The sequence below is a fragment of the Monodon monoceros genome, unplaced genomic scaffold (assembly GCF_005190385.1).
Source record: "Monodon monoceros isolate NGI ecotype Baffin Bay Population unplaced genomic scaffold, NGI_Narwhal_1 Super_Scaffold_20, whole genome shotgun sequence".
Classification (NCBI taxonomy): Eukaryota; Metazoa; Chordata; class Mammalia; order Artiodactyla; family Monodontidae; genus Monodon; species Monodon monoceros.
Genome location: NW_021703777.1, coordinates 74,670,481 through 74,684,054, shown reverse-complemented (window position 1 = coordinate 74,684,054; position 13,574 = coordinate 74,670,481). Strand labels below are relative to the sequence as shown.

At 45.4% G+C, this 13,574-nt stretch overlaps 1 protein-coding gene across 9 annotated transcripts in view; it reads left to right on the top strand.

Moving 5' to 3' along the window:
* The window catches only part of TBC1D1 (TBC1 domain family member 1), a 288,411-nt gene that overhangs the window by 89,538 nt on the left and 185,299 nt on the right, over positions 1-13,574 (top strand). Inside the window, exon 1 of one of the 9 annotated variants that reach the window (XM_029236071.1) lies at positions 156-279. The exons of the other annotated variants lie outside the window; for them this stretch is intronic. Within the exon in view, the coding sequence (XP_029091904.1) occupies positions 250-279 (30 nt within the window). The 5' untranslated portion in view covers positions 156-249. Of the gene's footprint in view, positions 1-155; positions 280-13,574 lie in introns of those variants that run through there. 9 annotated transcript variants of the gene reach the window in all.

The window sequence follows — 13,574 nt, the reverse complement described above, 5'->3', positions numbered from 1 at the left end:
CTCCGCTCCCCTCCTCCACTCTCCCCACCCACTTCCCTTTCTCGGCCGGGCAGCCCTGCGGGCGCGACCTCTCGGGGCAGTGACGAGCGGGGAGGAGCCCGCAGCCGCCGCTGCCGCCGCCGCCGCTGCGGGGGGAGCCATGCCCGGGCCCCGCCGCGCCCCGAGCCCGCCCCCGGCTGCCCGCCGCCCCTCGGGCCGGCGGCGGGAGTGAGCCGGAGCTGCGGGCGACGAGCCTCCGCCCGGCCCGCGATGTCACCATTGTTCAGCTGGGTGGCCAAGGTAGGCGGCGTCGGGGCCGGGTCGGGACGGCGCCCTTTACGGTAGCTGACGGCCCGGGAGCCGGCGTCCGGGCCGGCGCGGCTTGGGGAACCTTGGTAACCGTCGGGTCGCGGGGAGTCCGGAGCGCGGAGAGCGCCCGCGGCCTTGGGGGGGAATCCGACCGCGGCGGGGGCGCCCCGCTGCCCGAGGACGCCCCGCTGCCCGAGGACGCCCCGCTGCCCGAGGACCGCTGCCGGAGAGCGGCCAAGGCGGCCCGGGCCGTTCACCAGGTGGTTCTCATTCATTAGCCTTTCTTCCCCGTGGGGCGAACGGGCCAATGGCGTCACGCCCATTTCACAGGTGGGGAGAGTGAGGCTCGACGCAGGGAGGGTGGGCTTCTCCGGCTCCCGAAGTCTCCCCACCCTCACGCCGCCGGTTCACCGCGAGGTGTTTCTCGGCGGCGGGACCTCGCGCGTCAGCCTCCCGGGTACAGGTTTGTGCTCGGTTGTCTGGGATAGTGCCCTGAGGATTCCCGAAGGCTGAACTTGGTGCGCTTAGAGGATGTCTGCCTTTTGTTTTTAACTCGCTGGTTTCCAGGGGCAAGTTTTGGAGTCTGAATTTTAGTACATGTGCTGCCGAAGCGAGCACGGAGTCTGAATTTTAAACGTAAGTTCTTTCTATTTCCTTAAACTTTATTTTCAGAACATTGGCGCCTTCAGAATCACTAAGCGTTACGAGTCCGGGCCAATTCCGCTATCGCAAAAATGAAGGGATTGGAGTGGATTTCTAGAGTTCTCATCAGTTTGAGAAGGCAGTAATAGAATAATACCCTCCCGGAGTACCAGGTGTTTGTGTGTTTTGAATGATGCAGCTCTCAAAGCTTCCACAGGTCGGCGGGTTAATGGGGCACCTTCCTCGCGCCCCACGGGCTCCTCTCTTTGCCAGCCCCTTCCTTCGCAGAGCTCGCTCTTGGTGTATGGCAGGTTGGTTGAGCAATAAACTCATGATGGGAGAACCTGTTAGCCGTTCTGTGACCCTTTACAAATAATAGGTGTTGGTATCTCTAGTTATGATGCAGCGCTTTTAGAGTGTTAAAGTACATTTTTATAAATACCTATTTATGAGACAGGTAAAGCTTTGCCTATCATTTAAGTGGTAATAAACTGGAGACACAGAAACCGGATAACACTAGTTACTAGACGGGCACTACCCATCCTCACCAGAATCTTCACTTCCTGAGACATAGCTAGTAGTAAAGTGAAGTGACTTTCAAACAAGTTGTCAGTTGTTATAAGGTAGTTTTGAACTGAAGAAAAATTAATAATGCCCAGGTTTTCTGGCTTGAAGTGATAGCTAATTGGCTTTTATAAATAATGCTAAAATTTAAGAATGTTATATAGTTTAAAAAGTAATTCAGGGTGTGTATATTACTCGGTTGAGGATTTGAGTCTACTTTTGTTATACACTGCAAGGCCAAAAGGAGGAAAAAAATAGGCTCATTGTGTTGTTTTATTTGAAAATCAAGAGGTAAATCTAAGAAAACCTTACTGCTAGTACTGTTTTATAGTTTTATTTACTTTCCTAAAACATATTTAATAAGATCCTTTTCACTTATAGGAGTGAGGTGGACTTCTGTTTACATTGGCCTACAGAGGTGACAGTGAAAACAGCAAGCCAAAGCCTTAAAAAAGAAATCAAGGATTGTCAGCTTTCTGCAACTGGCAGTACTTTTGAAAAGCTCATGTAAAAGATGAACATGTTGATAACTTGATCTGAGTTCTGAATCATGTTATTCCAAATTTGTTTAAACTACAGAACAACAACAAAAAACTATGAAATGTTTTTCCAGTAAAGTTATGTCAGTTGTCAGCATAATTTTAAAAAGTGTAGTTCTTTTGTATTTCATTTTTTCTAGGTGTTTTGCTGTTGTAAATTGCATCCTGTAATTGATTTTTGTAGACAGTGTGTTATTCTGTGAGAGCTTTTAGAATATGAAGGTACTCTTTGAAAGTTCATTTCTTGGGGTTATAGCTTATAAGAGTGGCTTTCTATGGAACCTGTTTGGTGTTCAGTTCAGAGACAAGTCATTAACACACTTTGCATTTTAGACTAGGAAATGTTTTAAAAGTATAAACAAGAGGCACAGATAATACACAGAACTGCATACTCCCAAAGTGCATTTATATTAGATTTTAGAATGACCCTTCAAGAACACATAAATGCATATGAGCACACACCTCACACAAACGCTTGCACATCAAATTCCTGCTTTGACCTTTGTAAACTGCAGCCCAACACCTGTTAGGGAAGAAAGGGAGTGGGTGTCACTTGATGCAGGTGGTTACCTGAACATTAACTTGTTTTTTCTTGGGTGATGCATTAGTAGTGTGTGAATACTGAACATGTAACTTCATGGTGTAAGAATAAAGCCAAAATAAGGAAGAATTTTATTTCAAAGAGATTATCTGTTAAGGGAAAAATTAAGATACACTTCTTAAAATTAGACGTGCCCTGGAACATTAAGGCAGGTGTGCATTATATTAAAATGAGGCCAGGCTTATAGAGGTGCGGTTTCTTGATTGGTCTTTCATTGCGGACACTGGAGGTTTTTTTTTTTTTTTTTTTTTTTTCGGGTACGCGGGCCTCTCACTGTTGTGGCCTCTCCCGTTGCGGAGCACAGGCTCCGGACACGCAGGCTCAGCGGCCATGGCTCACGGGCCCAGCCGCTCCGCGGCATGTGGGATCTTCCGGGACCGGGGCATGAACCCGTGTCCCCTGCGTCGGCAGGCGGGCTCTCAACCACTGCGCCACCAGGGAAGCCCTGTTTTTTTTTTTTTTTAAATAAATTTATCTATTTATTTATGGCTGTGTTGGGTGTTCGTTGCTGCGCACGGGCTTTCTCTAGTTGTGGCAAGCGGGGGCTACTCTTCATTGCAGTGTGAGGGCTTCTCATTGCCGTGGCTTCTCTTGTTGGGGAGCACGGGCTCTAGGCGCGTGGGCTTCAGTAGTTGTGGCACGTGGGCTCAGTAGTTGTGGCTTGAGGGCTCTAGAGCGCGGGCTCAGTAGTCGTGGCGCACAGGCCTAGTTGCTTCGCGGCATGTGGGAATCTTCCCGGACCAGGGCTGGGAACCCGTGTTCCCTGCATTGGCAGGCGGATTCTTAACCACTGCGCCACCAGGGAAGTCCCAACAATGGAGTTTTTACGTAGATTACAGTGTATAAATAAAAACAAGTTTCTCAAGGTTTGTGATTTTAATACGAAGTCCACAGACATCCCTGGCAGTTCTGAGTATTTCTGTTGATTGTTTCTATGCCTCCACTTACGTATTGGTGAAGACTAACAGCAGCAGAACTGCCAGGTAACTTTCTGAATTTCCTTGGATCTGCACCCGCCTGTAAAGATGATGGCTAACATTACTGCTAGTATCTCAAATTAGTGGATTTTAAAAATATCTATGTCAGTTTATCAGATGAAATGGAAAATGGGACCTAAATATAGCCAAATTTACTGTGTTCTCAAATCCAAGTCCAGTTTCATGTAGCTCATGCCTCGTATTAAGCTGTTTTCCAGTGCTTACATATGTATTCAGATACTTAGTGGGTGCCTTCTGTGTACCAGGCACTGTACACGCCCTGAAGGAGTTAGTTCATTTTGTGCCAAAGGTTTATCTTTTAAAAATGGGCGGGCCTTCCCTGATGGTCCACTGGTTAAGACTTGTGCTCCCAATGCAGGGGGCCCGGGTTTGATCCCCGGTCAGGGAAATAGATCCCACATGCCACAACGAAGATCCCGCGTGCCTCAACCAAGACCCGGCGCAGCCAAATAAATAAATATTTTAAAAATGTGCACACTGAAGCTTTTTAAGCCAAATATTTAAAAATGCATTAGGGAAGGAGTCCTTTTGTAAACTTGTACTCAATCGCTGATCAATATTTTATGTAAAACCAGGTTTTTCATATTTTGGCTTTGCTTAAAACATGGGTTTTATGGCCATTATTCATTCAACAAGTTATTTAACAAATGTGTTCGACACGGATACAGTTATTGAGCACCTACTATTTGCCGGGTACTGTTTGAGGAGCTGGAGTTGAGCAGTGAACAGGCAGACCAGGTGCCTGTTTTCATGGCGTTCAAATTCTAGGTGGGAGAGACAGTGAAGAAAGAAACAAGCCTAAGCAAGGTAATTGCAGATGGTGGTGAGTATTAGGAAGGGAAGTTAGCAGGGTGGTTCGGTTGAGAGTGCGTGGGGCCTGGGTGGCAGGAAGGTGGCATTTCACCGGAGCGGTAAGAGGGCCCTGAAGATGTTCCGGGGGGAGGGAGCAGCAGGGAACAGGCCTGGAGGTGGGCCTGGTAGAGCAGCAGGAAGAAGGCAGGTGAAGCGTGGAGAGCTGGGCCCAGAGAGCTGGGCCCTGAGTCGGGGAGGGCTGATCTGGGCCAGGCTCTGCAGGCACTGTGCGGGGTTTGCTCGTAAGTGCTGTGGGCTTGAAAGCGAGGAGTGATGTCTGCTTTGGGTGGAAGCCAAGGGCACCGCTTAGGAGGCTGGTGTGGTCAGGCAGGAGGTGGTAGTGCTACCTCAGATACATATGAAATGATTGTGACCCAGCGTCTGAGGCTGGTGCAAATGACCGAGTAACCAACTGCTTTTTCTGTGTTAATACAAGCACAGTTTGTACTTTGCTCAGCTGCCTCTAACCACAGCTTGCAGGCACACTTGTGTCCTGGCTTTGGGCTTATTTACTTACCTTTGAGGTTTCCTGCAGACTGGATCAGCCCACCTTGGGTGCCTCTGACCAGTTGGACTTATTTTGCCTGTTAGCGCACAGCAGCCTTCCTGAAGATGTGAATCTGCCTGTAGCTAGTATGTAGGCGGTAGTTCTGTTGTCTTGCTTCAAGTCAGTCTGATGTCGGTTTGTTGCTGAGGTTGTGTCCTAGGTTGTGATGGAAAATTTAAAAATATGTATTAACATTTTTTTTGTCTGTAGACTTATATTACTTTTAATTAGTACATGTTTGAGTTGAATGAAGAGGGAAGAACTTGTCGTAGTCAAGCCACTCCTTGAATTTGAAAAATTTGCTGCGTCTGCTAAGTGGAGCTGGTGTAGCCCCAACCGAGATTCCAGCGGCGCTCCTGTGGGGTGCTTGTTGGGTAGTGGCAGCAGCCTCTCTCTGCGCTTCGGGAGCTCGAGTTGCTTAGGGTGACAGTAATTCGGGCACAGGTTGGTTTTACGAGTAGAGAACGGAGAAAAGCTGGGGTAGAAACCCCACCTAATCCACAACGGAACACTGCCTGGAGCAGATCTCATAATGAGTAAAAAGCAAATTATAGTTTGTTCTCCCGAGGATTCGCTAATCCGATTTTAGCCTAAATGTGCCTCTGCAGTGATCTTCCATTTCTGACTAAGCTGAAGCATCTCTCGTTCCTTCATTCACCGATTGGATGAGCATACTAAACTGGGAAGAAAATAACCCCTAGGCATTTCCTCTGCCCTGGAGGAGCTCCTCTGGCAGGGGAGGGTAGACATCAGCTAGCTGGGCTGTGCCATGGGAGAGCCTGGAGGGGCTCCTGCCCCTTCCGGAAGGTGGCCAAGGAGGAGGTAGCCGGGGAGGGGCAGGGTGTGCCGGGGTAGCACATGCAGAGGCCTGCAGGCGTGTTGAGGAACCTCAGTGACGGGCTGTTGGTCAGGCTGGCAGGAAATCTGCTGTAGGGGGTAGCAGAGGGTGAGCTGAACCGATGTGCTGGGACGAGGGTGTGCACGGCACACAGACCCCTTCACAGGAGCTGGCATTTTATCTTGGGGCAGTGGAGACCCCTTAGGGGCCAAAGCTGATCTCTCCCCAAACTCTTGTAGCTGCGTAGTCTATCCTTCGTTGCAGTTATTTGAATATTTTACCTGCTTAGCCTGTAAGCTCTATGAAAACAGAGGTGGCGTTGTCATGTATACCAGTGCATACAGATTGCTTCATCTTGTTAAAACGTAGTTCTACTTTAGTAGGTCTGGGATGGAACTCAAAATTCTGCATTTCCAACAAGCTCACAGGTGATGATGCTAATGCTGCCAGTCTGGGGACCACACTTTGAGGAGCAAGGTTCTCAGTTTAAATATTTTCTGTTATACCTACTATTAGACATGGGAGCTACTCATATTTTTTAGAACAAATGCCATGATTTCAGAATAGTCACTTGTGTCTGAGAGGACAATAGTAGAAATAGTGTCCCATGAAATAAAACTTAAAAAAAAAATCAACAACCTTGAAAATTGGGTGTTTGGAGAATAGGAGTGAAAGGAAAAATTTGCATTGCATACTCTTGCACTGTTTAAAAAACTTGAACATTTTAGGTATTAGCTATTCAGCTTATCAAATTTAAAAAATACTTTGATGGCCTTTCCTCTTTTTCAGGATATTTAACTTTGCCCCAAATACCATTAGGATATTATAACAGACTAGGCATCAGATTATTATTGAAAAATAGACTCAAATTGCCCCCTTTCTGTTTTTAAATGGACTTTATTTTTTGAGCAATTTTAGGTTTATGGCAAAATTGAGCAGAAGGTACAGAGATTTCCCATGCAGCCTCGGTTCCCACACTTGGAAGAGCCTCCCCTATCATCAGTATCCCTAATCAGTGTGGTACATGAGTCACAATTGATGAACTTGCATTGACACATCATTATCGCCCAAAGTCCATGTTTTACACTGTGTTTTATTGGCGTTGTACATTCCATGCATTTGGACAAATGTGTAATGGCATGTATCTGTAATATCACACCGAATAGCTTCCCTGCCCTAAAAATTCTCTGTGCTCTGCCTATTCATCCCTTCCTTCTTCCAGCCCCTGGCAACCGCTGATCTTTATAGTTTTGCCTTTTCCAGAATGTCATATAGTCGGAATCATAAAGTATGTATCCTTTTCAGATTGGCTTCCTTCACTTAGTAATGTACGTTTAAGTTTCTCCAGTGCCTTTCATGGCTGGATCACTCATTTCTTTTTAGCACCGAATAATATCCCATTGTCTGGATGGACCACAGTTTATTCATCTACAGAAGGACATTTCAGTTGCTTCCAAGTTTTGACTGTTATGAATAAAGCTGCTATAAACATCCTTGTGTGGGTTTTTGTGTGGACATACGTTTTCAACTCCTTTGGGTAAACATCAGGGAGAACGATTGTGGGATCATATGGTGAGAGTAAGTTTAGCTTTGTAAGAAGCTGCCAAACTGTTTTCCGGAGTGGCCGTACCCTTTTGCGTTTCTACTAGCAATGAATGAGAGTTCCTATTGCTCCACATCCTCGTCAGCATTTGGTGTTGTCAGTGTTCCAGATTGTGGCCATTTGAACAGGTGTGTAACGGTATCTCACTGTTGCTTTAATTTGCATTTCCCTAATGATATGTGATGTGGAGCCCTTCCTTTCTTTTGATAACTTTTAAAGAGTAGAAATAATAAATTAGTCTTTTTGAATTTTATTTCATAATATATGTATTGGTATTCAGGAACATTTATAAAAGTTATAGAAAAGGAAAAAATTATTTGGTTATATTTGTGAATCTAGACTTAAGTACCTTTCATTTTTCCATTATTTCTGTTACCTCTGTATTTGCTATTGGAAGAGTGATGAACCAGCAGTCTATACTGTTTGTTAGATTTATAAGAAAGATGTGATGAAAAAGAATTTTCTTAGTTTTCATGACCTTTGGTACTTATGCAGATTATTTTTATATCTGTCACGTGTTACAATGGGATTAGACTCACAGGGCTTGTTCACTTTGGTTGAGCTGGGCTAAGTTAACTTTGCTGAGCCTTTCTCACCTATAAAATTAATAATGTGTTCTGTATTTATCTCTTTTTTAATAGTTCCTATTTTAAAATAAAATAATGTCAAAATTTGCTTAAGAAATTATGAAGAGCATCTGCAAAAGTAAACTATTTAAAATGTGGTTGAGTTTGCAGTTTAAGTCCATGGTTCTTTTTGAATGCTTGGTGGTAAGTGCTGTGGATCCAGAGAAGAGTAGGACAGGCTCAGCCTTTGAGCAGCTTGCAATTTATCAGGGAGAGGGCCCCTGTGAAGATAATTTAATTTAGTGCAATAATACAGTTGTATACACAGGGGGTCACTCAGCCGGGGAGTCTGGGGAGACTTTAGAGGAGAGGATATCTGAACTTAGTCTTTATTTATTTATTTATTTGTTTTGGCCATGCCGGGTCTTAGTTGCGGCCTGCGTACGGGATCTAGTTCCCCTACCAGGGCTCAAACCTGGGTCCCCTGCATTGGGAGTGCGGAGTCTTTCCCACTGGACCACCAGGGAAGACCCTGAGCTAAGTCTTTAAAGAAAGATGATTGAGTTGTAGGTCATCGATGTGATAGATTATGAAAAAGAATAGTTAGCATATACTCTTGGTAGTTTTCTAGCATGTTTTGGAATTATTCAGGGTTGCTCTCTAACTCTGTTCACCTTTCTTTTGAGACGAATGATTTTTTAACCTTAAGGACGGCATGTCACATTAAGTAAACTACCCAGATACAGGGAGATTCAGAATTAAGAGCAACGCTTTGTTTCATCCCAGCACACCCTAGGGCATGGACACACCTCTTGGTAATTGTGGCATGGTGGTCATTCTGGTGTAACCAGAATATAATTCTCTTTTCTACATGAGGAAACTGAGACTCAGGGCAATTAGGTGACAATACAGATCATATAGCTAGTTGGGGCAGAACTAAACCCAAGGTCCCGGACCCCTGGGTTTTGCACACCTTGTTAATGTTGCCCTGCTGATTTGCTTGTACTTTTCTCTCTCAATTATTTTACTAAAATCAAAAGTATGCATGTCTATCAATAGGTTGTAGTTAAGAATATTTTATTTAGTCACCTGACTTTATGCATGTGCATTTCAGAGTAGGTCAAGGGGCCTGCAAGGGAAAAGGCAAAGAAAAGAAGCATGAAGTGAGTAGTCTGTTGGGGTGGATGGAGATTCTCTGACATGACACATGAAGGGTGTCATTGTCATAAATGCTCAAGAGCCTGGGAGGCCTGGCAGTTGTGTGAACTGTGTGTAGGAAGAAACCAGGGCTTGAGTATTTCAAGAGAGTGCAAGTTGCCAAAGTCCAGTGTGGTGACATAGCTCCCCCGGTACTGGGCTCCTGTTCCCAGGAGGGCATCCTGTGGGAGATGAAGCAGGTGTGTGTACCGTATCTATTCTCCTCCAGTAAGGGGGAGTGAGTTTTCTCAGAGAAATGTCACTTGCAGAGTGGATTTATAGTGTTGACGCAACCGTGGAAAGGAAGAGATGATGACATTTTTGAGCAGTTAATATGTGCCAGCCATTGTTTTGGGAGTAGTCAGCTTCCAAGTAATCCTGGAAGTAGTGGTATTATTCCTTCCCTCCTTTTTTGGGAAAGATGTATGAAGAAACTGAAGTTCACAGAAGTTAGGCAACTTGTCACTTGTCATAGCTATTAAGATTAAAGCTTGAACTGTCTGGTTCTGAATTCATGTTTTATCTGTTGTACCTATGCTACCTCTGTAATAAGTGGATTACAACACATGTTCAGGATTTGAAACAAGGGTGGTCAGAACTTAGAAAAATACCCTTTCCCACTGAAAGACTGAACTTTTTTTTCTCCCATTGGTGAGAGGTAAAAAACGTTCAAATTGGCTGCTTTTAAAAATAGGTGTATAAGATTGAAACTATTCAAGAAGGAGCTCATATTTTTTGAATGCCCGAATTTCATGGTGTTCTTGGTTAGGGAGGGAAGAAAACAGGAAATAAGAGGAAAATCACCAATAGATAATTGAAGATGGGTCAAAATTGGGAAACGTTAGGGCAATTAAATGAAAGACTGAAAGAGGTCAGTTTTGAGGTGACCTTGAGGCTGAGTTTTCAATTTTCTTGTTGACTTGAGTTTTGAGCTTTAGAGAATTATCACTCATTATCTGATGTTCTTTTGCAAGCACCATGGAACCATGTTTTGTAGTTATTCAGCTTCTCTGGAAAGTGCTCTTTATGTTAGGAATTATTCCAGAGCATCCTGCCACAGTGGCATCTCCTCCAGCCTGCGACAAGACACCAGACGGGAAGTTAAAGGCATGGGTTGGAGGCCCAGGTTTGCCTGTGTTGCTGTTTAGCCTTGGCTCGATGCCATGGGAGTGGTGACCTCTGCCCTGCTGCCCAGCACGTAGTCCTGTTTGGGTGTCACATGAGGTGAGGTGAGTGAATGTAAACTGTCAAGCAGTCTTTAGGGTGAGCTCGTCTAGGCGATGGGGTGGATGTAGCCGTACGTTTCCATTAAATTTCTTGACTTACACTTCAGGTTACACTTCCCTGGGCCTTTGGTCTCATAGAACATTGTGTTGAGTGATCACGATGATTGTTCTCAGTTTGGAATGTCTCTGTTACTGCAAGTCAGGGTGGTCATCTTAGACTGTCCACCTCTGATAAGGAAGAGAGGGCCCCTGGAGCCAGTGGCCTGGGACAGATCCCCTTTCCATCTGGTCCCAGTGGAGATGCCACCTTGGACACGTCACTTCTGTTTGTGCATGAATGTGTTCATCCTTAAAATTGGGGATAAGAGCCATCTTCCAGGCTGTTGAGGATTTATCCACATAACATACTTAGAACAATGTCTGGCTGAGGTTAAACACTTAATAAGAGTGAGCCATCACCGTCATCTTCTTCATTGCATTTAGGGGGTGGAGATGACCTTTGCAGTTGCTTATTAGTTCTGTTCCCTCTTTTGAAAGATGATAACATTGGGTCCTCCAGAGGTGAAGTGGTTTCCCCAAAGTCGCAGCTGAGGTTAAAACAAGGTGTTCTGACTCTTCGTCCAGAGCGCATTGCAGCTCTTTGCATCACTTGGTACTGAGCATGATACTGAGACTTTTTCCTGTTGTTTTATCACATTCTTCATGAATTAAACATAAGCCGTGGTTCACGAGTACAGAACGAGAGCAAAATGCTTTCGTCAGACCACAGGTCATTTAGATCCGATAAGGGGATAGAGGGGCAGAGAGAATTACACAGGCCTCTGCCACCAGCTGCCTGTGTGACCTCATCCAGGGTCACAACTCTGCCTTGATTTCCCCTTCCCTAAAATAGAGGTAGGGAGCAGCTGCTGCACTGTTTCTGAAGTACTTTTCATCTCTCAAAATACCGCGAAGAATTTCTTCACTGCCAGGGCTGTTAAAGCCCAGGAAATAGTGTGCCAACCAAAGATGTAGATTCTCCAATTTTGGAAAACTTTAAAAATAGGAAGGAAGTTTATTTGTTTAATAGAGTTCATAACTGTAGGCCCGCCGAAGGCAGAGACTCAGCCAAATGAGTATTTTGGGGAAGTTCTTTTCACAGGGTGGACCCAGAGGAAATCAGTCATTAGGTGAAAATAAATCATAAGATCTTTGAGACAGTATTTGCTTAGAGACACTTACACATGCTATTGTGATGGTCTCTATTGTGTCAGGCTTTTTGTTTTCTTACACATGTAAGTTTCCAAATTTAAAATACTAGAGCTTTAATTTTGTAAAATGTGATTTCAGAAACACAAACCATAAACCTGCTTATGAGTTTGTGGCCCCTTGTGTTTGATTATTACCAGATTAATTGTATAATGAGCATGAAGTTTGCTAGTGCTTTTGGTATGGTCAGAACCCTCTTATAGTTCCCCAAATAGCCATATTACTGTTTCTAGGTGAATGGAAGGGATTCTCTTCCCACATTTGAAAATGTACGAATTTAGAGCACACTGGAGTTTCAGTCAAGGCAGTATCACCCAATTTTAGGGTAGCTGAAAGAACATGGTACCAGAGTTTGATTTCTATGAATTCTGTAGTGTTTAAACTAGTTGAGATTGTAATCTCTGGATCTTTTCCCCCAGAGGGAAGAGCTCAGTGAGCTAGACCACCAAAGCATACGTACGATACTGTATTCATTATTTTGCAGTTACCACACTACTTAGGGGAGTCCTGTGGTATTTCCAGATATTTTTGGCCAAGAAATACAGCTTCTCTTTCAAGTTCAGTGTCAGTCACCACACATTGATTGTGCATCTTCTCTGTGCCAGACACTTGGGACACAGATGAGAAAGACACAATTCCTGCCTCTCGGAGGGGAAGGTGGGTGTGTGCAGTGGTCCTTACACAGAAGTCCCACAGTCCAGTGGGCTGGGGGGGGGTGCTCAACCTCTGAGTAGTCTTCTGGTACACGGAGGTAATAATTTTCCAAATGCAGTAAATCCCACTTGACGGTCTCCCTGTTGACTTTAATCAGCAGGCATAGTCAGAACCGATTGTACACTGTTAACTTAAATGTTGTCCTTCTCAAAAGGAGCCAGAGATGTGGTTTGGATGTAGGTGTTAAGAAAAGCCTATATATAGTGTCCTGGAGCACCTCTCTCTGCAGCTTTTCGAGGCTCTGTAGATGTAACAATTTTTTGCTTTAATCTTGATTGAATAAACAGGCAGTAGAGTGCAGCTGGCTCCTCTCTTTGGGGGAGAGGGTGAGTCTGCTCTCAAGCCCTTGGGGCAGACCCCAGGCTGGGCAACAGAGTCCTTCACATCCACACGGTATTAGCAGTTAAACTGGAAGGTGTAACCAGTGGGGCTTGTGAGTCTAAGAGAAATACCCTAAGTCACTAGAAATGTGGGCACTGTGCTCTTTTTTTAATTTGGTGGGCTTAGAGGTTTTAGTCTAATAAGGACATTTCAAGCCGAAGTCTCTATTTCATCCCTGTTAAAAGCAAATCACGGGGACCTGGTGTGGTCTAGAAAAAGAGCCCTGAAGGGGGGAGGTCTGGCTCTGTCCAGCCTGGCCTGTGACTGGAGGCCTGTCGTTCCAGGCCTCTGAGCCTCTGTTTCCTGAGAAAATGAACAGATTAAATGAGTGGTTTTTGAGAGTCCCATCCAGGGGGTGAGCAGGAACGCTTGACCGGAAGAAGCAGTACGAGCAAAGGCATGGAGGCGGACATCCGAATGAGCAGAAGCCCAGGATGTGTGTGAGTGGAGCTCAGTGGACCTCCCTCCCTGCCAAAGATGATGAATTAGGGGGTTCACAGGGAAGAGGTGGTTGGAGCACCCGCGTGGAGGGCTCGGCAGGTCAGGCTGCGAGGTTGGTATTTTGGTAGTGATTGGAGCCCTAGAAAGTTTGTTGAGTGGTAGACTGATGTGATCCAAGCTGGCCTTCTGGAAGATGAGGCTGCCAGTGGAGAGTGGGCGGGCGGGTTTATATACCGGGAGAAGCCAGAGGCAGGGCTGGGGGTCTTGCCGTGGTCTGAGTTAAGTGCGGGCCTAGACCAGTGCTTGAGGTTTTGGGCTCCTAGTGAGAG